Source organism: Bubalus bubalis, chromosome 4 (genome assembly GCF_019923935.1).
Source record: "Bubalus bubalis isolate 160015118507 breed Murrah chromosome 4, NDDB_SH_1, whole genome shotgun sequence".
NCBI classification, from domain to species: domain Eukaryota; kingdom Metazoa; phylum Chordata; class Mammalia; order Artiodactyla; family Bovidae; genus Bubalus; species Bubalus bubalis.
In genome coordinates, this window is record NC_059160.1 from 38496587 (window position 1) to 38518636 (window position 22050).

The following is a 22050-nucleotide window of genomic DNA, read 5'->3' on the forward strand; positions in this document are numbered from 1 at the left end:
AATCTACCTTTAATTTTTTGAGAAGCTACCAAACTTTTTCACTGTTGAAGAACCATTTTACATTTAAACCAGAAAAGCGGAAGGGTTTCAATTTCTCCACCTCCTTACCAATACTTACTTTCTGAATTTTAATTATAGCCATACTGGTGGATGTCAGTGGTTTTGACTTGATTTTCTATAATGGCTAATGATGTTGAACATTTGTTTCTTTGGAGAAATAGCTACGCAAGTTCTTTGCCCATTTTTAAAGTTTGGTTATCTTTTTGTTGCTGATTTACAAGAGTTGCTTATATATCCTGGATAACAGATCTTAGATCTGTTGATATTTTTACAGATATTCAGTGGGTTTCTTTTTTGCTTTCTTAGTAGTATCCTTTAATGCATAAAGTTTTAAGTTAGGTATTTAGGTTCTTTGCTTGTGCTTATATTTTAGTGTCATATTTTTAGAAACTGTTACCTAATGCAAGGTGATAAAGGTGTGTACCTATCTTTTCCTACAAGAATTTAGTAGTTTTATCTTTTCGATTCAGGAATTTGATTCATTTGGTTTTAATATTTATACATCATGTGAGTTGGGGTTCCAGGTTTAGCCTTTTGCATGTGTGTCCAGTTTCCCACCATCATTTGTTGATAGAATTATTCTCTCCCTATTGAACTGACTTGTTTACTCATGTCAAAAATCAGTTGCTTATAGATACATAAACTTATTTTGAAGCACTCATTTTTATTTTCCACTGGAACCTCTATCCTTATGCAAATATCACATTGTTTTGGTTACTGCAGCCCTCTGCTCAGTTTTGGAATTAGGACGTGTAAGTCCTCTGACGTTGCTTTATTTTTTGAAATTATTTTAGCGACTCATAATCACTTGCAATTCTATATGAATTTTAGGATGAGCTTGTCTGATTCTGCAAAATAAAGTCACTGGAACTTTGATAGGGATTGCATTGAATCTTTAGATAAAATTTGGGAGTAGTGACACTTAACATATTAAATCTTCAAATCCAGGAATACAGTATGTCCTTCCTATTTTTTAAGACTCTACAATGTTTTATAGTTAGTAGTGTAAAAATTTCACACTTCTTTGGTAAAAAAGTATTTCTAAGTATTTTACATTTTTTATGCTATTGTAAATGGAATTGTTTTCTTTATTTCATATTTGGATTGTTCATGCAAGTGTATAGAAATACAACTGATTTTGTGTGTTAATCTTCTTTCTTATAATGTTGTTGAACTTGTTTATTTAATAGTATTTAATAATATTTTGTTTATTAGACCTAATAATTTTTCAGTTTCCCATATATAAAATCATGTCTTCTGAAAATCAGGATAGTTTTACTTCTTCATTTCTAATCTAATAATTTCTAAGAACGCTTTTTATTTCTTTTTCTTGCCTGATGCCCTTGCTAGAATTTCAGTATACTGTTTAATGGAGTTGGAAAGAGTAGGCATTCTTGTCTTGTTCCTGATGTTAGGGGAAAGTCTTCAGTCTTTCATCAATAATATGATTTCAGCTGTTTGAGAAATTGAGTAGCTATTTCTCCAAAGAAACAAATGTTCAACATCATTAGCCATTATAGAAATTCAAGTCAAAACCACTGGCATCCACCAGTATGGCTATAATTAAAATTCAGAAAATAAGTATTGGTAAGGAGGTGGAGAAACTGAAACCCTTCCACTTTGCTGGTTGAAATGTAAAATGGTGCTTCCACAGTGAAAAAGGGATTTTCACAATGTCTTTTATCAGCTTGAAGATATTGCTTTTTGTTCTTAATATTCTGAATATTTTCATCATGAAAGTTTGCTTGATCTTGTCACTGTTTTTCTGGGTACTGAGATAATCTTGCAGGCTTTTATTTCCTTCATTGTTTTAATGTGGTATATAAAATGGATCGATTTTTATATGTTGAACCACCTATACATTCCTGAGATAAATTACACTTGGTCCTAGGCTATAGACTTTTAAATATGCTGTTGGATTCTGCTTACTGCTTTGTCTTTTCTTGTGTTGTCTTTGTGTGGCTTTGCATTCGTGTAATACTGGCCTTATAGAATCAGTTAGGGCATGTTTTCTCATCTATATGAGAAAGGTTGGTGTTAATCCTTTTGTAAACATTTGTTAGAATTCACCACTAAAGTCATTTGAAAGAAAGGATTTTCTTTTGTGTGAAGTGTTTTTGATTACTGGATTCAGTCTCCTTACTTGTTATAGGTCTGTTTGGTTTTCTGTTTCTTCTTGAGTCAATTTTGGTAGTTTGCATATTTCTAGGAATTTGTGCCTTACAACTTTGTTATCTAATTTGTTGGCATGTTGTTTTTGTTCAGTCACTAAATCATATCTGACTCTTTGCAGCCCCATGAACTGTAGTGTGCCAGGATTTCCTGTCCTTCACTTTCTCCCAAACTTTGCAAAAATTCATGTCCATTGAGTTGGAGATGCTATCTAACCATCTCATCCTCTGCCACCCTCTTCTCCTTTTACCTTCAATCTTTCCCAGCATCAGGGTCTTTTAGTGGTTCATAATATTTTTGTATGTTCTTTTTTGTTTCTTTAGGTTCAGTAGTAAGCCCTTTCCTTGTTATTAATTTTACTAATTTGACTCATCCCTTATCTCTTTTTTTTTTTCCTGCCTTGGTCAATGAATGTTTGTCGTATTGCTGATTTTTTATAAAGAACCAACTTTGGTCCAGTTGATTTTCTCTATTGATTTCTATTCTTTTCTTTATTTTCTTTTAGTTTCCTTCATTATGCTTGCTTTGGTTTATTCTTCTTTTTCTAGTTCCTTAAGGTGAAAGGTTAGGTTATTGGTTTGATGTTTTCTTTTTTTAATATAGATTTTTAATTTCCCTTGTGATTTCCTCTTTGAGTAATTGGTTACATAGGAATATGTTGTTTGTTTTCTACAAATTTGTGAATTTTCTCATTTTTTCACTGTTATCTCAAATTTCATTCCCTTGTAGTTGAAGAGAATGCTTTGTATAACTTCAGTATTTTAAAATTTATTAAGACTTGTTTTGTGGCTTACCATGTAGTCTATCCTGGAGATTGTTTCATGTCTACTTGAGTATAATGTGTATTCTGTTGTTGTTGGGTGATGTATTCTATAGTTTCATTTCTTATAGTTGGTGTATGTGTTGTTCAGTCTTCTATCATTTATTTTTTTGGGGGCTCCAAAATCATTGCCGATGGTGATTGCAGCCATGAAATTAAAAGACACTTACTCCTTGGAAGGAAAGTTATGATCAACCTAGACAGCATATTTAACAGCAGAGACATTGCTTGGTCAACACAGGTCCATCTACTCAAGGGTATGGTTTTTCCAGTAGTCATGTATGTATGTGAGGGTTGGACTATAAAGATAGCTGAGGACCGAAGAATTGCTGCTTTTGAACTGTGGTGTTGGAGAAGACTCTTGAGAGTCCCTTGGACTGCAAGGAGGTCCAACCAGTCCATCCTAAAGGAAATCAGTCCTGAATATTCATTGGAAGGACTGATGCTGAAACTGAAACTCCAGTACTTTGGCCACCTCATGCGAAGAGCTGACTCATTGGAAAAGACCCTGATGCTGGGAAGGACTGAAGGCAGGAGAAGAAGGAGATCATAGAGGATTAGATGGTTGGATGGCATCACTGGCTTAATGGACATGAGTTTGTGTAAACTCTGGGAGTTGGTGATGGACAGGGAGGCCTGGAGTGCTGCGATTCATGGGGTTACAAAGAGTCGGACATGACTGAGCAACTGAAATGAAAACAACTCTCACAGAAATGGGAAAATGACTTTAAAAAAAGATTGCTGCCATGAGCCATAGATTGATAATCATACCAACAAAAATCAGTGTCTATATCAAGGGCCCTTATTGGTCCTTTATGTTTAGGCTTTTTGGTAAAGAGTGATTTAGCTAGAGAAAGATACATAAAGCTATATACTGGAAAAGGCAATTAGAATTTGATAATGAAATAATAATTCTTGAATAAGTTAAGTATAAGCAGTTTATAAATGAGGAATTGGTAACATTCCCAGGTGGCACTAGTGGTAAAGAACCGGCCTGCCAATGCAGAAGACATAAGAGATGCAGGTTTGATCCCAGGGTCAGGAAGATCCCCTGGAGGAGGGCATGGCAACCCACTCCAGTATTCTTGCCTAGAGAATCCCATGGACAGGGAAGCCTGAAGGGCTACAGTCCATATGGTCGCACAGAATTGGCCATGACCAAGGCAAGTTGGCACACACTCTCATAAGAATACATGAACAAGAACTGTTTTTCTTGTCTTTTTTCCTAAATATCATTAATTTGCTCACCAAGTCCACTGAGGTGATGGTGTAGTCATTCAGAGTCCCTGGCTGACAGAGGCCCTCCTGCTGTTTGCAGCACATGGCTTTAATTGTCATCCAGGGCAATGACATCAGCAAGCAAATATTGGGGGACAAAGGAAGTGTGTGGAGGATTTGTTGGAGGTTTTGTGGTTGAGGTCTGAAATGGTGTGCATCACTTCTAGCTACCTGATAGTCCTAAAATAAATCATACTTGGTTGAGATGTATAATTTATTTATTGCTAGATTCCATTTACTAATATTTTATGTAGAATTTTAGTTTTTCTTTTCATAAAAGAGATTGGTTCATAATTTTATCTTTGCAGATTGAAGTATAAGGGATATGCTTTCTTAGTAAAATATGTGGGGAAATATTCCCTCTTTTTCCATTCTCTGGAAGATTTTGTGTAAGAGTTCTGTTATTTATTAATTGTTTATTAAAAGTAACCTTTTTAATAATCTGCACTTATATGTTTCTAGGTCAGAAGTTTTATTTTGTTCTTAATGTAATATAGGTACTTTTTTTTTAAACACATACAAAATTTTTCAGAATTTTTATTTCATCTTCTTTCAGTTTTGTTTTTTTTTTCCCAGGAGTTTTTTCATTTTACCTAAAATTTCATATTTATTGCTGTAATATTTAACAATATCTTACTATTTGTTTAGAAAAATCTATTGGTTGTATAATATCCTGAATTCATAAGTAATATTAGAAATTTTTGTTTTTTATTTTCTTCATCACTTTATTGTTCCTGTCTTGCTAGATTTTATTTTTTCTTCTTTCTTTGGATTTTTTTTTTTTCTTTTTCTTTGGATTATTTTTTTAACAATTGTTTTACATAAATATTTGCCTTTTTATTTTGTCTCTTGTCTTTTTAAAGGTTTTTTTTTTTTTTAATATACTTTCAATCATTTATTTCTCTTTTGCTGTAGGTTTTCCCTATCTTTTGGTCCTCTAATCCTGCTTTCTGCTGTTTTACCTATTATTTACCTCATTTATCGCATTGAGCTGTAGAATTTGTTTTATGAATTCCAATTCTCTGAAGAAATTCTCTGTACTATCCACTTTCCCCACTTCTCTATTTTCTTGTGTGTATTTATTCATAAATATTGTAAACTTTTTGATAACTAATATCTGAATCACCCATGGGTCTATTTCTTTTGTCTTTTCTATTTTATGTTTCTTTGGTCTCATCTGTTATCATTTCTGATAATTTGCATTGAAAGCTTTACATTGTGTTTGAAAAATTGGAAAGGTTCTGTAGGATGTTAACATTCTCCAAAGAGAATTCAGCTTCTCCTTTCCTCGGAAGGTAGAATGAGGGTTTGTTCTCCTTAATCTAGTAGTTCTCAAATTTTGTTACATATTGAACTGTTGACATGTGTGTATTACTGGAGAAGTAACGAAAAAAAAAAAGGTCCTGGCTTTTTGGATGACACAGGGCCTCCTGTCTCTAGATCCAGGTCCACAATTGCCAGATGTCTCAAGGGATAACACCATTGCCTTGGGTTATCTTACCTGTGAGCATGGTTTTCCTTTCCCAGTTATGGTTTCCCTTTAATCTCTCATTGCTATCTTCAGAATGCTTTTAAACAAAGTTTTTTTGAATGAGTTTCTCTTTGTTTTCAGCTGCAACATTGGTGTGCCACAAATCACTCACATCACTTATAAATGCAAAAGTCAGTGGTGTGTTATTTTGTAAACAACAACAACAACAACAAAAAACAAAAACAAATCATAGCTTAGTTTCTTATTTTCTTTCAGGAAAAGCATAAACAAGAATTGGAAGATATGAGGAAAGCGGGTCATGAAGCCCTCAGCATTATTGTGGATGAATATAAGGTAGTTATTTGAGAATCTGTTTCCTTTTTTCTGTTAAAGTTTGGCAAATTTTAGTAAAAACATTATGTATATGCAAATATTCACAAATTATAGAATTGTTATCATATTTTCATATGGAATTCCTTTCCGTTGATCAATAGTGCTCATTGAAAGTGTACTTGGTAAATTACAAAGGTAATGTTAGATGTTGCTCTGCATTTGAGAACTTACGGAATATTTGAGTACACAAGAAAGATTGAAGTTTTAAAGCAAAATGCTATAGAATTAATTGCTGGATTAGCTTTTTTGGTCTTTACTGTGATTCTACTTTTATAGGAAAAAAAGATATATAAATCTGAAAATTATTGTCATACTTTTTTTCTTTTAACAAGTTAAATAGATTTGACATTAACTAAGTATCAATATCAATGATATACTCAGTATTATTCTGAATAAGCTAAGCCCTGGTGGGCTGCAGTCCATGGGGTCACTAAGAGTCGGACACGACTGAGCGACTTCACTTTCACTTTTCACTTTCATGCATTGGAGAAGGAAATGGCAACCCACTCCAGTGTTCTTGCCTGGAGAATCCCAGGGACAGCGGAGCCTGGTGGGCTGCCATCTGTGGGGTCGAACAGAGTCGGACGCGACTGAAGCGACTTAGCAGCAGCAGTAGCAGCATAAACTTAGACATTTAAAGCAAATTCAGAGTTTAATGACAAAATCTTTTCGTTCCTAAATTTCATTTTAGATCATTTTTTCCCATAAAGTAATTAAGGAATGCTTTCTTGTTGAAATCAAATTACAACAGTTCTCCCCAGAAATCAGATGTGAATGGTTTGATATCCATCCTTCTAGAGATTTCTCTTTAAATACATACACATTTACTCACACATACATATTTACTCATATCATGGTATACAATTTTGATTTGCTTTTAGAAATATGTTCTTCTACTCAATCTATTCTTTTGTTTCTCGTTATACTTGTCAATACATATTTTCATGTCAGTATATATAAACTTATCCTATTTTTGTCATTGTTCTATACTATTATATTCTATATTTATACACATGCACATGCACACACATATATATGTATATATACATGCACCATAATTGGCTTAATTCTACCTGTATAATTAGGCATTAGTTTATTTTTTATTGTTAATTATTATAATAACTTTAAAAAAATCCTTCTATCATATGTGGAATATAGACATTATTTGTTGATTCAACTTTATCCCTAGACAAGATAGAAGTTCATTTCATTTTAATTAGTTGACAGTTTAACGTCAAAAAGCTTCCCATAACAAGTCATTTGAATAAAAGTAGTAAAAGAAATAGATCTAGATTTTAAGTGAAAGACACTTTAAAAAAATTGAAGGTATTAAAATAGTCTGGTAGATGATAGGTCTTGGGACCTGGAAGGTCATTTTTATGACCACACCCAATACAGAAACTTGTGCCATTCTTGAGAAGGCTGTTTTAAAATGTCTGCTTTTCATAGCTGTGATTATTGGCTCTTTTCTTTATAATGTTGGGAATTTTTTGTTCTACTAATATAAACCAGCTTTATAGTTATTGAGTTGGAGGAAAGTGTATAGGATCTATTTTGAACCATCTTCTCTTTTGTCCTAAGGCTAAGGGTGGGAAGAATTAAAATAATGGAATTTACATAATTCTCCTGGCATATTATATGATGTATTTTTGGATAAATTTATGTTTTACTTATTTATATTTATGAATTCTAAATTAAATGTTGTGAAAGTACTTACATTGTTGTGTTATTCTGAAAAACTTAGTATTTTATATTTAAAATTTTTTTGGTTCTGGCTCTACATATTTCCTTTGCTAAAAACATGTTTATAGTGTATTACTTTCAACACTGGCAAATAATGAGTTTAAAAGCATATTGACAACTTTGCAAATATATTTTGTAAATTACATTTTAAAGAAAATTAGTTGAGAGCTACTCATTTCACCTCTTTGTCTCATATCATTATGGGATGCTTATTAAAAAAAGAATTTAGAAGTTTCAGGCATTATGTATTTATTTCAATTTGCTTAAAAGGATTAGGTATCAAATCAAGTATTCTACAAAGTTATATTTAATTTATCATATTATACTTATAGTCAGTTAATACGTAAAGTATATAAATTCTCTTATAGCATGGAACTTCAGTGTAAATACTTTTTATATAACCTTCTGTATTGATTTATTGGTGAGCTTCACATTTTGCACAAAGATACTACAGTATTTTTACAAAGGATATATCTGATAATTAATTATTGTATAAAATTTTAGAAACCAAAGTGTCTTAGAATGATAACTGACAACTTCATAGTACTATGGAAAAACTAAAGTAATTTAGATAGGAAAAATGTCAATGTTTTCTTGGTTGGTTAGTTGTCTTTGTAATGTAAATGTTGATGATTTGTGGCCTGTTATGGAACAAGAAAAGAAACAATTTTGTTTTTTTCATCATGAATTCATGCATGAGAAGTTCATGTGCTAATTATTTTATTTTGCTTCTCTTTTTGCCTCATTTGCCCCATACAAGGTACTGGAGAAGTAATCAACCCAGAAATATCAATGAGGTCAGACAGTAGACCCCAAGAAAAACCTACTCTTTCTATCCAGAAGACCAGGAAAGCTTCCACTTGCTTTAGATAATAAACATTCTAATTCCACCAAATACCAGAGAGCAAACTGTAGCCCAACTCCAAGCCCTGCCCACAAAGGCTAGTTAAGGGGGCCTAGATTTGACCTTTTATCAGTTTGTAATGAGGTGCCCTTTGTCATCCTCATCGGAGCGGTGTGTGTGTTAGTTGCTCAGTCATGTCAGACTCTTTGTGAACCCATGGACTGTAGCCTGCCAGACTCCTCTGTCCATGGGATTTACCAGGTAAGGATACTGGAGTGGGTTGCCATTTTTCTTTTCCAGGGGATCTTCCTGACCCAAGGATCCAACCCAGGTCTCCTGCATTGCAAGCAGGTGCTTTACCATCTGAACTACTAGGGAACCCCGTTGGGGTGGGGTCACTTTCATTTTTACATTGATTTTAGAATCAGTATGTAAATTTAAAAAGTCTGAGTTGGATTTTAATTGTGTTTTCATTGAATATGTAGATCAATTTAGGGAGTATTGCCATTTTAACTGTATTAAGTTTTCTGATCCATGGTCCTGAAATGGCTTTACGTTTATCTTCTTTAATTGCTTTCAACAGTGTTTTATAGTTTTCAATATTCTTTTATTCTTTTTGACAATGTTCTAAATTGAATTGTTTTTCCTAATTTCATGTTTAGATTGTTCAGTGCTGCCATGTTTTTGTGTGTTGTTCTTATACATGGTCATTAGTTCTAATAGCTGTTTAGATTTTGTAAGATTTTCTATATATAAGACCATGCCATCTGCAACTAGAGATTGCTTCCTCTTTTTCAATCTGGATGCTTTTCATTTCTTTTTTCTTACCTTATTTCCCAGGTAGACTTCCAATATAATATTAATAAGAGCTGATAAATATATATGTATATATTGATTAACAATTAAGTATGATGTTATCAGTGAGATTTTTATAGATGGCCTTTATTAGGTTGAGGAAATTTCATTTTTATTTGTAGTTTGTTGTTTTTTTTAAATCATGAAAGGCCGCAGGATATTATCCAATGGTACATCTCTGTTGAAAATTATTTTTTTTTTTTTTCCTTTATGTGATGTGTTCCACTTGTCTCCTGCATTGCAGGCAGATTCTTTACTGCTGAGCTTCAGGGGAAGCCCCTATTATTATGTATTGTGTACTAATATCCTTATCTTTTGCTACCTTTGGGGGCAAGAGGAGAAGGGGACAACAGAGGATGAGATGGCTGGATGGCATCACTGACTCGATGGACGTGAGTCTCAGTGAACTCCGGGAGTTGGTGTTGGACAGGGAGGCCTGGCGTGCTGCGATTCATGGGGTCGCAAAGAGTTAGACACAACTGAGCGACTGATCTTATCTGATCTGATCTGAATAATGCTATATCATAATTCATACATTTATTCTCTAAATTCCTGAAGGAATTTGCATCTCTGCAAAAATTTCCTCTTTAGGACTCCTAAGAATTTCTACTAGTAGAGCTGATTGATTGAGTCATATAAACCTGATCTAAGCCCTAGCTCGGGTACTTACTAACAGTGTCACCTCCGGCAATTTATTATATATGAATTTTAATTTCCCTATAAGTATATAAGGGAATAAAACATAGAACTTATTCAGAGAAGTATTGTGAGGACCCAGTGAGATAATGAATTTGATCATGGCTAATAATAATAGTATCACTGATTCGGTGGACATGAATTTGAGCAAATTCCGGGAGATGGTGGAGGGCAGAGGATCCTGGTATGCTGCAGTCCATGGGGTCCCAAAGAGTTGAATGTGACTTAGCAACTGAGCAACAAAAACAACAATGATGATGCTGTCAATAAATTTTTGCAATTTAGTTATTATAACATTCAATATATCAGTTTTCTAGTATAGCAATTTTAATGGCTTGTCATTATCTTACAGCTGACTATTAATTAGCTTACTTCTCATAATTATACGGTGTGGATGCTTGTTTCAGTCTGTTTTAGAAATGTCTATTTAAGAGAAAGCGATCATGGTCTAGCCCTTCATACTCCTGGGCTTCTGCTAAAAAGTCATTGTTCTTTTATTCATTTAGAAAGTAAAGTTATTATTTTCCAAATAAAATAATTAATTAAAAAGAAGAAAGTAAATAGGTTGCTTCAGACTGAGAATGAAAGAAAGAAAGTGAAGTCACTCAGTCATGTCTGACTCTTTGCGACTCCATGGACTGCAGCCTACTAGGCTCCTCCATCCATGGGATTTTCCACGCAAGAGTACTGGAGTGGATTGCCATTTCCTTCTCCAGAGGATCTTTCCAACCCAGGGATTGAACCTCGGTCTTCCGCATTGTTGGCAGACACTTGACCATCTGAGCCTCCAGGGAAGTCCATGATGAATGAAAGGCCATGTGAAATTCTGCTAAAGTGCAGAAGAAAACAACGCTAACACTAACTTAATGTGCTACATATGCCAACTTTTCCTATAATATTTACTTCATTGTATTTATTTTTTTCTTTCATGTCATGATTTAAGAAATCCTTTATCCTGATAATTAACAACAGTAAAATAACTGGAGATCTTGGGAGGCTTGCCATAGGAGCCTGCCACATCTAAGATTGTTTACTACAAGGAACAAGAATTTTCCTTTACTTGTTTAACTGGGCTTTTTTCTTCAAACTGTCATTTGCTATTATATACACTAGTTTAGACTTCACAGTTCTTTATATCTGTAGTTTTTTCTATCAAGTATTACTATCCATGATATGTGTGTGTGCCAAATCACTTCAGTTGTGTCTGACTCTTTGTTATCCCATGGACTATAGCCCACTAGACTTCTTTGTCCATGGGGTTCTCCAAGCAAAATTACTGGAGAGGGTTTCTATGGCTTCCTCCAGGGGATCTTTCTGACCCAGATCAAACCTGTGTCTCTGAAGTCTCCTGCATGGGCAGGGGAGTTCTTTACCACTAGTGCCACCTGGGACACATCCATGATGTAGAGCACCTTTTTTTATTAAGGTAATGTGTAGTTGTATTACTGGGCTGCTATTTGGCTTACAATGCACTCATCAGTTGTCATGGATTAGGGTATCTTAACCTGCACTTTATGCAGGACATAATAAATTACTTGGGTTCCTTTTAAGAAATCATACTAATTTTCTTCTCTGGAAATTTAAAATCAGTTCACATAGGTGAGATTTAGGCATCTGTATTTTCTTTGAAGTTTTAGAAGTCATTCTGCTACCCCGAGGAGGTTGTTAACCATCAGCTTATCCCTTCATGTTTATTTGCCTATCATTATATCCTATCTGTTGCTATTTTCCCCATTCTGATTATCTAAATTGAACCTGTCAAGATTGTGTGTGGGTGGGTATGTGTGTCTGTGTGCATGTTTAGATTGAAATCACTATGAAATTTTTCCTTATGAGAAAATGAGAGATATTCTGACAGATTTAAATGACAGTTGAATGCACCGCTTTCTGTTTTTAAAAGTTACAAAAGAAGCAAAAGTTTTAGCTATAACTAAGGAACTAGATTTATCCCACATTAAGATTTTTTTAAGTGAAAAGTTAAAGTGAAGTCATTCAGTCGTGTCTGACTCTTTGTGACCCCATGGACTGTAGCTACCAGGCTCCTCTGTCTATGGGATTTTCCAGGCAAGAGTTCTGGAGTGGGTTGCCATTTCCTTCTCCAAAGATTTTTTTAAACTTACGTCTTATTTTCCTTTATGTAGAATAAGTGATCAGAGCAAAGAAAAATTTCTTTACAGTGGAGTATTGGTATAATAGCACAGAGGGACTGTCAAAGAAAATCATATATAGAAAAAATACAGGCATATTTGCTAAAATAAATGTAGTTCTTTAACTTAAGGCATGTGATGCCCTGAATTTTAAAGAGAAAGTATCTTGCGATCTCCATTTCTCGCACAGATATGTTTGGTTCTTGTTTTGTTTTGTTTTGTTTTCCAGAACTATCTCTGTATACATTTATTCAGTTAATATACTATATGTAAGTGGTTGAGGCAAAACTATTTTAGATGTTAATACATTCTTAAAATTAATTTTCTTTTTTATCCAAAATGCCTTTTGCAAAGAATTTTCCAAAGAAAGTTCTAGTTGACTCAATATGTTAAACTTCAAAGCTAGAACTTTTGCTCACATGCTCTAACAGTGAGTGGAAAGTACTCAAAAAATTAAGTTTAGCATGTTGTTTCTATTTTATTTTATTTTACTTTGAGTCCAGTTCATTGATGATCCCAAATTGACATGTATAAGATAACATAGGTTTTTTTGGTTAATAGTTTTGTTTTACTATTATATATTGAATCTTCTTTTTCAAGAATCTTCTTTTCAAGGCAATGACAAAAGACTGCCTCCTTTCTTTCTTTCTTTTTAATGTGGTGTTTGCTTTAAGATAGATCAGTTAGAAAAAAGTGCTTTTCCTTTTGAAACTCTAGTATTCAGAATTTATTTCATCCTGAAGTTGTTTTTGCAAGTTAGTTATTTTTTTTGTTCAGACTCAACTTGTTTATTTTTCAAATTGATTTACACTCAGCTGTTTTGTTGTTTAAACTTAAGGGATTTAGACATTTTTCAAATCATAGGAGATAGAAGTGTTGAAACATTGAATTTGATATAGTTGATAGATGAGTCAAAATGGTGACTGGAAAGTTAGCCCAAAAAAGGCAAAAAAGAAAATGCATTTTGGTTTAATATTTATTGCAAACACCAATAAATTATAACTGTAGTGATTTAAAGTCTATTACATATTTCTTGGCCCCCTTGTGGGTGCCTAACCTAAACATTTTCTGTATCAGTTTTTTGGTGATATGAAAATTAGTTCCTGGTCATCACATTCATTTTCAAACTAGAAGTTTTTATACCCTCTTCTGAAACTTTAGAGCTTTCTATTCTAACCCTTGTGTTTTCTGTGCATGCTTTTGGCCAAATTGAGTACATTTTAAAAATTCAGGCTTATTTATGTTTATTTACGTATCTCAAGATATTTCCACCAGAGTAGATGTATAGACATATACTCATTTTTCAGTCTTTGTTTCTGAAAGCTTGTCTGAATTGATGATCTTTAACTTGGTATATTACATCCCAGATGCCAAAAGCTACTGAGCTCTAGACACATGATTCAGTCAGTACAGTTCAGTCGCTCAGTTGTGTCTGACTCTTTGCGACCCCATGAATCGCAGCACGCCAGGCCTCCCTGTCCATCACCAACTCCCGGAGTTCACTGAGACTCACGTCCATCGAGTCAGTGATGCCATCCAGCCATCTCATCCTCTGTCGTCCCCTTCTCCTCCTTCCCCCAATCCCTCCCAGCATCAGAGTCTTTTCCAATGAGTCAACTCTTCGCATGAGGTGGCCAAAGTACTGGAGTTTCAGCTTTAGCATCATTCCTTCCAAAGAAATCCCAGGGCTGATCTCCTTCAGAATGGACTGGTTGGATCTTCTTGCAGTCCAAGGGACTCTCAAGAGTCTTCTCCAACACCACAGTTCAAAAGCATCAATTCTTCGGCGCTCAGCTTTCTTCACAGTCCAGCTCTCACATCCATACATGACCACTGGAAAAACCATAGCCTTGACTAGACAGACCTTTGTTGGCAAAGTGATGTCTCTGCTTTTCAATATGCTATCTAGGTTGGTCATAACTTTCCTTCCAAGGAGTAAGCGTCTTTTAATTTCATGGCTGCAGTTACCATTTGCAGTGATTTTGGAGCCCAAAAAAATAAAGTCTGACACTGTTTGCACTGTTTCCCCATCTATTTCCCATGAAGGGATGGGACCAGATGCCATGATCTTTGTTTTCTGAATGTTGAGTTTTAAGCCAACTTTTCACTCTCCTCTTTCACCTTCACCAAGAGGCTTTTGAGTTCCTCTTCACTTTCTGCCATAAGGGTGGTGTCATCTGCATATCTGAGGTTATTGATATTTCTCCCAGCAATCTTGATTCCATCTTGTGCTGGACACATGATTAGTGCTTATAAATATTTTACTCATTTAAATGAGCAGGCAAGGTATTAGCTGATTCTTTTCTAAAGTCTCAGAACATTTTATGAAGAGAATTTCCTGATTTTTTTTTCTTATGTTTAAGTACCAGAGTATTGAACTATATACACTAGAGTTTTAGCTTATCAGACACATACATTCTCTGCTATTCAGAGTGAAAGATGGTGCAGAATTGCTACATAAACTTAAATTGTTCTTAAATTATCTTGAGTAAAATTCTTTATTTCCCATTTGATCAACCTTAGTTTTATTGAGAGTATTGGTTTATTGTGCATTTCTCAAAGGTTGGTATGCCTTAAGTCTCTTTTGCTATGGACTGCTGCCTGGAAAATCCCATGGATGGAGGAGCCTGGTAGGCTGCAGACCATGGGGTCGCGAAGAGTCGGACACGACTGAGCAACTTCACTTTCACTTTTCCCTTTCATGCATTGGAAAAGGACATGGCAACCCACTCCAGTGTTCTTGCCTGGAGAATCCCAGGGACGGGGGAGCCTGGTGGGCTGCCGTCAATGGGGTCGCACAGAGTCGGACATGACTGAAGCGACTTAGCAGCAGCAGCAGCAGCAGCAGCTTTGAATTTTAGCAGTGTAACTTATGCAAATGCCAGCTTAGAATATCACATGCCTGCTATATTCCATTTTTCAAAAGCATCTACTTGCTAGTATTTTATTTGAACTCTTGAGTTGTTTGTACTGTTTTATAAGGGAGAACATAATACATTTTGGAGACCAATTTTTCCCAGGGTGTAGAATTACTTTTATTGTATAAAGTTCTGCTCCAAGGAGGAGGAAATGACATTTTCTCTTCTTTTGATGTTTTCCCTTGATTAGAGATTGCTAACTTTTTGTGTAAAGAGGGGATAAGTAAAAATGAAGATATGTGAGATCCGTTATATATCTTTTTAAAAAAAATTACACCTTTTTGTTAACCCAAAGATATGAAATAAATTTATAGTTTTAGTTATTTGATTGAACAAGGATCCTCATAAATTCCAGCTTTTATCATATGATCAGATTTTTCCTGGACAAATAAAGATGCTTGCTGTTGCCAATAGTGTTTGGCCTAACAGCATGCTAGATACTAGTGATTGGTTTGGAACTCACAACTTGGCTTGTACATTCTTATCCCTCCCATCAAACTTAACCTCAGCAGAGGATTGAGAAAGGTTTGGTAGTTGAGAACTGTTCTTATGTGCCTCTGAGTTTTCTGGGCTAAGCCAGAATCTTGCATGCAAGGCTATTCTTGTGGTTTTCCAGCCAGGCCAAAACCAAAAGGCATTGGAAACATTGCAAGAAAACTTGTTCTAATATAGATTTAAGGCTTTCCTTTATATTGTGACTGGATTTTCAGCCTGATAGTCAAAGGAATGAAGGAGAAGACTCCATTCTGTATTGAGGCTATAAATTTCAAATTTTTGCTGCAGAGAAGACTTTGAAAAATAACTCCAAAGATTAACAAAAAAATTAATGAATAGGTTTTATTTAGTTGTTTCTTAAGACATGTAAGACCTGCCTGTTTCCATTAGTTATTTTTGGCTTACCTTCCAAAATGAAATTTAAATGTCATTTTTTTTTTATATCACATCAGGTTAATATTTGTGAATAATGTTAATGAGACTTGAAAACTGTATCAGTGTGATTCCTGTCCATTGTTAATTAATTACAGACTTCTGCTTATTATCATGAAATAATACTTATGGTCTATCATAAGTACCTTTTATCCATAATAATATTACCTTTCTGTGTTGAATGAGGCTGGGTCTGTTTTGTTCTTAAAGGGTTGAAATAAACCCCTTTAACAATGTTATTTAGGAGGTTTCTAAATCTAGTAGGAGTGCTGAAAGAGTGAGTTTATAGTAGTATCTAAAGAATATAATTTCTGTAACTATTTTAGTCAATATGATGTATCAGTTATGTGATTTTTAATCTTCTGTTATTGTAGTGAACTGAATTATCAGTAAGGTCTGTCTGTAATCAGTCTTTTTCAATTTTTGATAGTATTGAAGTCTTACATGTTTATTAGACTTTAGAAGAGATGTAATTGATGTGTTACAGATTTATTTTTATTGGAAACTAATAATCCAGTTAGTGGACAATTACATACCATAGTTCTTAAAGGCAGAAAAGATAAACTGGTTAAAATTATTCTGATAAGTCCAAATGAAGATATGTATATAAAAAAACTACTTTTAAGATTTTTTTCTAATTTTTTGCCTGCTTGAAAAGTAATAAAAGGGGAATGGTTAACTTTATGCGTTAATCTGAACTATAAACCATTAGTGTGCAACCCAGTATCAGAATACACATCTGGTTTTGATTTTATCTGCTAAGTTCTAGTTAATTAGCTTTTGGGAAATTTTATATATACATATATATGTATGTTTTGTGTAATTTTATATATACAGATATATGTATATATATATAACATATATATGGATATAGATATATAAGTGTATATAAATGTATAAATTTATATAAATGTATATAACATATTTAAAAGTATATTTATGTATATATATACATATATAGAGAGACTTCCCTGGTGGCTCAGATGGTAAAGCGTCTGTCTACAATGCGGGAGACCCGGGTTCGATCCCTGAGTTGGGAAGATCCCCTGGAGAAGGAAATGGCAATCCACTCCAGGACTATTGCCTGGAAAATCCCATAGACAGAGGAGCCTGGTAGGCTACAGTCCATGGAGTCACTAAGAGTCGGACACGACTGAGCGACTTCACTATATCACTATATACATATATATATACACATAGGTGGTGCTAGTAGTAAAGAACCTGCCTGCCAGTGCAGGAGAATGAGACACAGGTTCAATCCCTGGGTCAAACAACAGACTTCATCCATCATGTGAAATGAGTACAACATATGCTGGGACGGATGAAGCCAAGCTGCAATCAGGATTATCGGAAGAAATATCAATAACCTCAGATATGCAGATAATACCACCCTTATGCCAAAAGCCAAGAGGAACTAAATAGCCTCTTGATGAAGGTGAAAGGAGAATGAAAGAGCTGGCTTTAAACTCAACATTGAAAAATTAAGATAGTGCTCGCTTCGGCAGCACATATACTAAAATTGGAATGATACAGAGAAGATTAGCATGGCCCCTGCACAAGGATGACACGCAAATTCGTGAAGCATGCCATATTTTTGTAAAGTAATTAGCTTCCAATTAAAATAAATAAATTTATATTTAAAAAATAATAAAATTTAAATATGAAATAAAATGATTATAGAAAAGAAAAAAAAAAAAAGAATAAAGATTCTCTAACTGTATAGCATAGGGTTCTATATTCAATATCCTGTGATGAACTATAATGGAAAAAATATGAGAAAGAATATATGCATCTATGTAACTGAATCACTTTGCTGCACAGCAGAAATTAACATTGTAAATCAACTATATTTCAATAAAATCAATTCAAAAAAATAAAAGTAAACATTTTAACTACGAAAAAAAAAAACCTAAGATAATGGCATCCAGTTCCATCTCTTCATGGCAAATACATGGGGGAACAATGGAAATGGTGACAGACTTTTATTTTCTTGGGCTCCAAAATCAATGCAGATGGTGACTGCAGCCATGAAATTAAAAGACACTTGCTCCTTGGAAGAAACTCTATGACAAACCTAGGTTGTGTATTAAAAAGCAGAGACATCTCTTTGCCTGTTGACAAATTCCATAGAGTCAAAGCTATGGGTTTTTCCAGTATTGAATGGATGTGAGAGTTGGATCATAAAGAAAGCTGTGTGCCAAAGAATTGATACTTTTGAACTGTGGTGTTCAAAACTCAGTTTTGGAGAAACTTTTGAACTGTGGTGTTCAAAAGTCAGTTTTGGAGAAAACTCTTGAGAGTCCCTTGGACTGCAAGGAGATCCAACCAGTCAATCCTAAAGGAAATCAACCCTGAATATTCATTGGAAGGACTGATGCTGAAGCTTGAAGCTCTGATATTTTGGCCACCTGATGTGAAGAGCAAACTCATTAGAAAAGACCCTGATTCTGGGAAAGATTGAAGGCAGGAGGAGAGGAGAACAACGAGGATGAGTTGGTTGGATGGACATGAGTTTGAGCAAACTCCAGGAGATGGTGAAGGACAGGGAAGCCTGGCATGCTGCAGTCCACGGGGTCACAGAGTCAGACCCGAGTGAGCGATGGAACAACAATCAAGAATAAATTATTAGGGAGTAAATGATTTGCCCTATTGTCTTCAAAGTATATTATTTCTTTGCCAAGGAAACATGCATACAATACAAAATTTAAAAGATATGAAAGTATGCATGTGTGTGTGTGTGCTAAGTTACCGCATCTGGTCTGACTCTTTTTGTGACCCTATGGACTGTAGCTGCCTGCCTCCTCTGTCCATGGGTTTCTCCAGGCAAGAGTACTGGAGTGGATTTCCATACCCTCCTCCAGTATATTTTCCCAATCCAGGGATTAAATCCTTATCTCTATGTCTCCTGCATTGGCAGACAGATTCTTTACCACTAGCGCCACCTGGGAAGCCCAGAAATATGCATAGTAAAAATTAAATTTTGCTCCCATTGCTGTTAGAGTATCAATTCCCATCTATTCTTTAGGCTTTATTGCTTCCAGAAGTGAGATAATCTGCTAAAGATTGTCATGTCTCTGATTTGCAATAAATTGATTGTCAAATTGTTTTATAGCAGTGAGAAAGGAATTCCATTTGAAGAATAAAACTTATAGAGTCTGATTTTATCCATGTGGTTAGAAGCACCAAGTTCAAAAGTTATCCTGTTTTGGTAGTTTAGTAGAATATTCATGTAATCAAGTTTCTTGGTAGTTAATTCATTGTAACAAGCTAATTTGGGTGCCGGCAAGGTCTTCCCTTGTGGCTCAGGTGGTAAAGAATCCTCCTGCAATGCAGGAGACCTGGGTTTGATCTCTGGATGGGGAAGACCCCCTGGAGAAGGGAAAGGCTTCCCACTCCAGTATTCTGGCCTGGAGAATTCCGTGGACTGTATAGTCCATGGGATTGCAAAGAATCAGACATGACTGATAACTTTCGATAAATCGATAATCAATAAATCACTACTTTGTATTTTAATGGTGAAATACTTCCATACTAGTTAGTATATTAACAATTTCTCTGAGACACTTTGATGACTTTGTCCCTTCCCTGAGGCTTCATCCTAACCCCTCACAGTCAAGCTAGAGATCAGCACTGCAGGGACCTCTGACACCTGCTCCAGTGCTGGGGATGACACTTCTGATTTTTTGGCGCCCAATCTTATGGATTTTAAATAGTTTACACATCTCCCCGTGCAATATCACTTCTGTTATATATGGTTTTGGAGTTGAAACTCCAATACTTCGGCCACCTGATGCGAAGAACCGACTCATTGGAAAAGACTGTGATGCTGGAAAATATTGAAGGCAGGAGGAAAAGGGGGTGATCAGAGGATGAGATGGTTGGATGGCATCACTGACTCGATGGATATGAGTTTGAACAAGCTCCGGGAGTTTGGTGATGAACAGGGAAGGCTGGTGTGTTGCAGTCCATGGGTGTCACAAATAATCAGACATGACTGAGCAACTGAACTGAACTGAATATATGGTTAACACTTAGCTGGAAAAGAACCAGGTTAAAGTACCTTAAATTGTCATCTAAGTTTACAACATTCTTCTCTTTGTGATCAAAAAGAAGACATAAAGGAAAATTTCATCTTTGTCAGTGTGAAAGTGAAAGTGAAGTCACTCAGTCATATCTGACTCTTTGAGACCCTATGGACTGTAGCTTACTAGACTTCTCTGTCCATGGGATTTTCCTGGCAAGAGTACTGGAGTGGGCTGCCATTTCCTTCTCCAAGATACACTTTGTCAGTGTATCTTCTGATATATTGATTTTGATGAAACCTCTAATCTCACTCAACTTTTCAATGTGAATAAAAGTTCTTTTCTAATTTTTGAGATCTATATTTGGTAAATGGATGTCTATTAATTTGGAGGGAAATTATTTTAACTATCTTAAATCTGGAAACTTAAAAAATATTCTTGATACAATTTGAATCCAAATAGCTTGAGTTTCCTTTTCATGCAAGTAAGGAGTTTAGTTTTCAAAAATCAGCAGAAGGTTGAACAATTCTCTTTTGAAAGTTTATCAATATAAAGAATTAACTTAGCGATCAGAATTTCACAGCATTCCTTTATTACTGGCAGAGACGAAGCTCTATTACTCTTCCTATTTATTAGATAACACATCTGAGACATGGAGAAGCACAGTGCCCTGATCAAACACGTACAACCAGAGAAGGAGTTGTGAATATAGTCAGATCATTCAAAGCTTGATCCAGAACTCTATTTAGCAAGTTATGCTGCCTCCTTGGAAGGTTAATGATTGTGTATTTAAGTCAGATATTCCTGACATGTACATGGGTTTCTTTTTTTCGTGGTTTCTGATATTTCAGAAAACGGAATGTTATGTCTTTAGTGTTTAATAACTAGGTGCTGTGTTGAGTCCTATGAAAGATTCTGGAGAGATTTTAGTCAGAGTTCTTTTTTTTTTTCCTTTTCTTTCATTCCTTCCTTTCTTTCTTCTTTAGCTGAAACTGTAGCTCTTATGCAAGTCACAAGAAATAATATTGTGGCATCTGAGGGAGAGGCATGTCCATATGGCAGCTTTTCAGAAGTTTAAAGTATCTGGAAGGCAGACATGCAGCGTCTCTCTGCTGAACTTAATTTTAGAAACTTCTTAATTTTAATGTGTTGTCCATGGCACAAAAGAAATTTTCACTGGGAGACTTTTGTGGTGTTTGAGGTAACAACTCTGATGTTACTAGAATCCCTTAACAACAGGGCCAACAGGAATGATTTCTTCTGTCCTAAAGATTTTTTTCTTTTTTTTGGCTTTCACAGCCCGCAGAGCATTTTATAGCATGGCTAGACTGTATTGAATTTCCATGTTTAGATCTACACCCATAATTTAACATTTTTCTTTTTGAATTAGTATAGTGCCACTGCACAGCACTTCAAATACTAGAAAAATTTAGGATCTCTACAATTCCAAATGCTTGAGATCTGTGACAAGATAAATTTTCACCAGCTTCTCCATGACCTTGACACTGCTGTTGTTTAAGTTAAGGAAAAGGAAGGGTGGGGTTGTTTTTTTTTTTTAATCCATTTATCCATAATTTTAGGAATTGGTTTTTGTCCTGCTTTCTAAAAATAAATTTGACCAAATCCATTACTATAACTCTGTGGACATCTGGAGTTTACACTCTTGAGAAGCATGCACCTTCATTTTCCCCAAGGGTTGAACTT

General features: G+C 34.9%; 1 protein-coding gene and 1 non-coding gene across 8 annotated transcripts in view; both read left to right on the top strand.

Moving 5' to 3' along the window:
- Positions 1 to 22050, top strand: part of CCDC91 (coiled-coil domain containing 91) — a 394145-nt gene that overhangs the window by 205397 nt on the left and 166698 nt on the right. For 6 of the 7 annotated variants that reach the window (XM_025283437.3, XM_025283433.3, XM_044941291.2 and 3 more), the window contains one exon: positions 6078 to 6155. The exons of the other annotated variant lie outside the window; for it this stretch is intronic. In XM_025283437.3, coding sequence (XP_025139222.1) covers positions 6078 to 6155 — 78 coding nt within the window. The remainder of the gene's footprint in view (positions 1 to 6077; positions 6156 to 22050) is intronic. 7 annotated transcript variants of the gene reach the window in all.
- Positions 17814 to 17920, top strand: LOC112584860. The gene has a single exon (XR_003109245.1). It is a non-coding gene; the product is annotated as a U6 spliceosomal RNA (small nuclear RNA).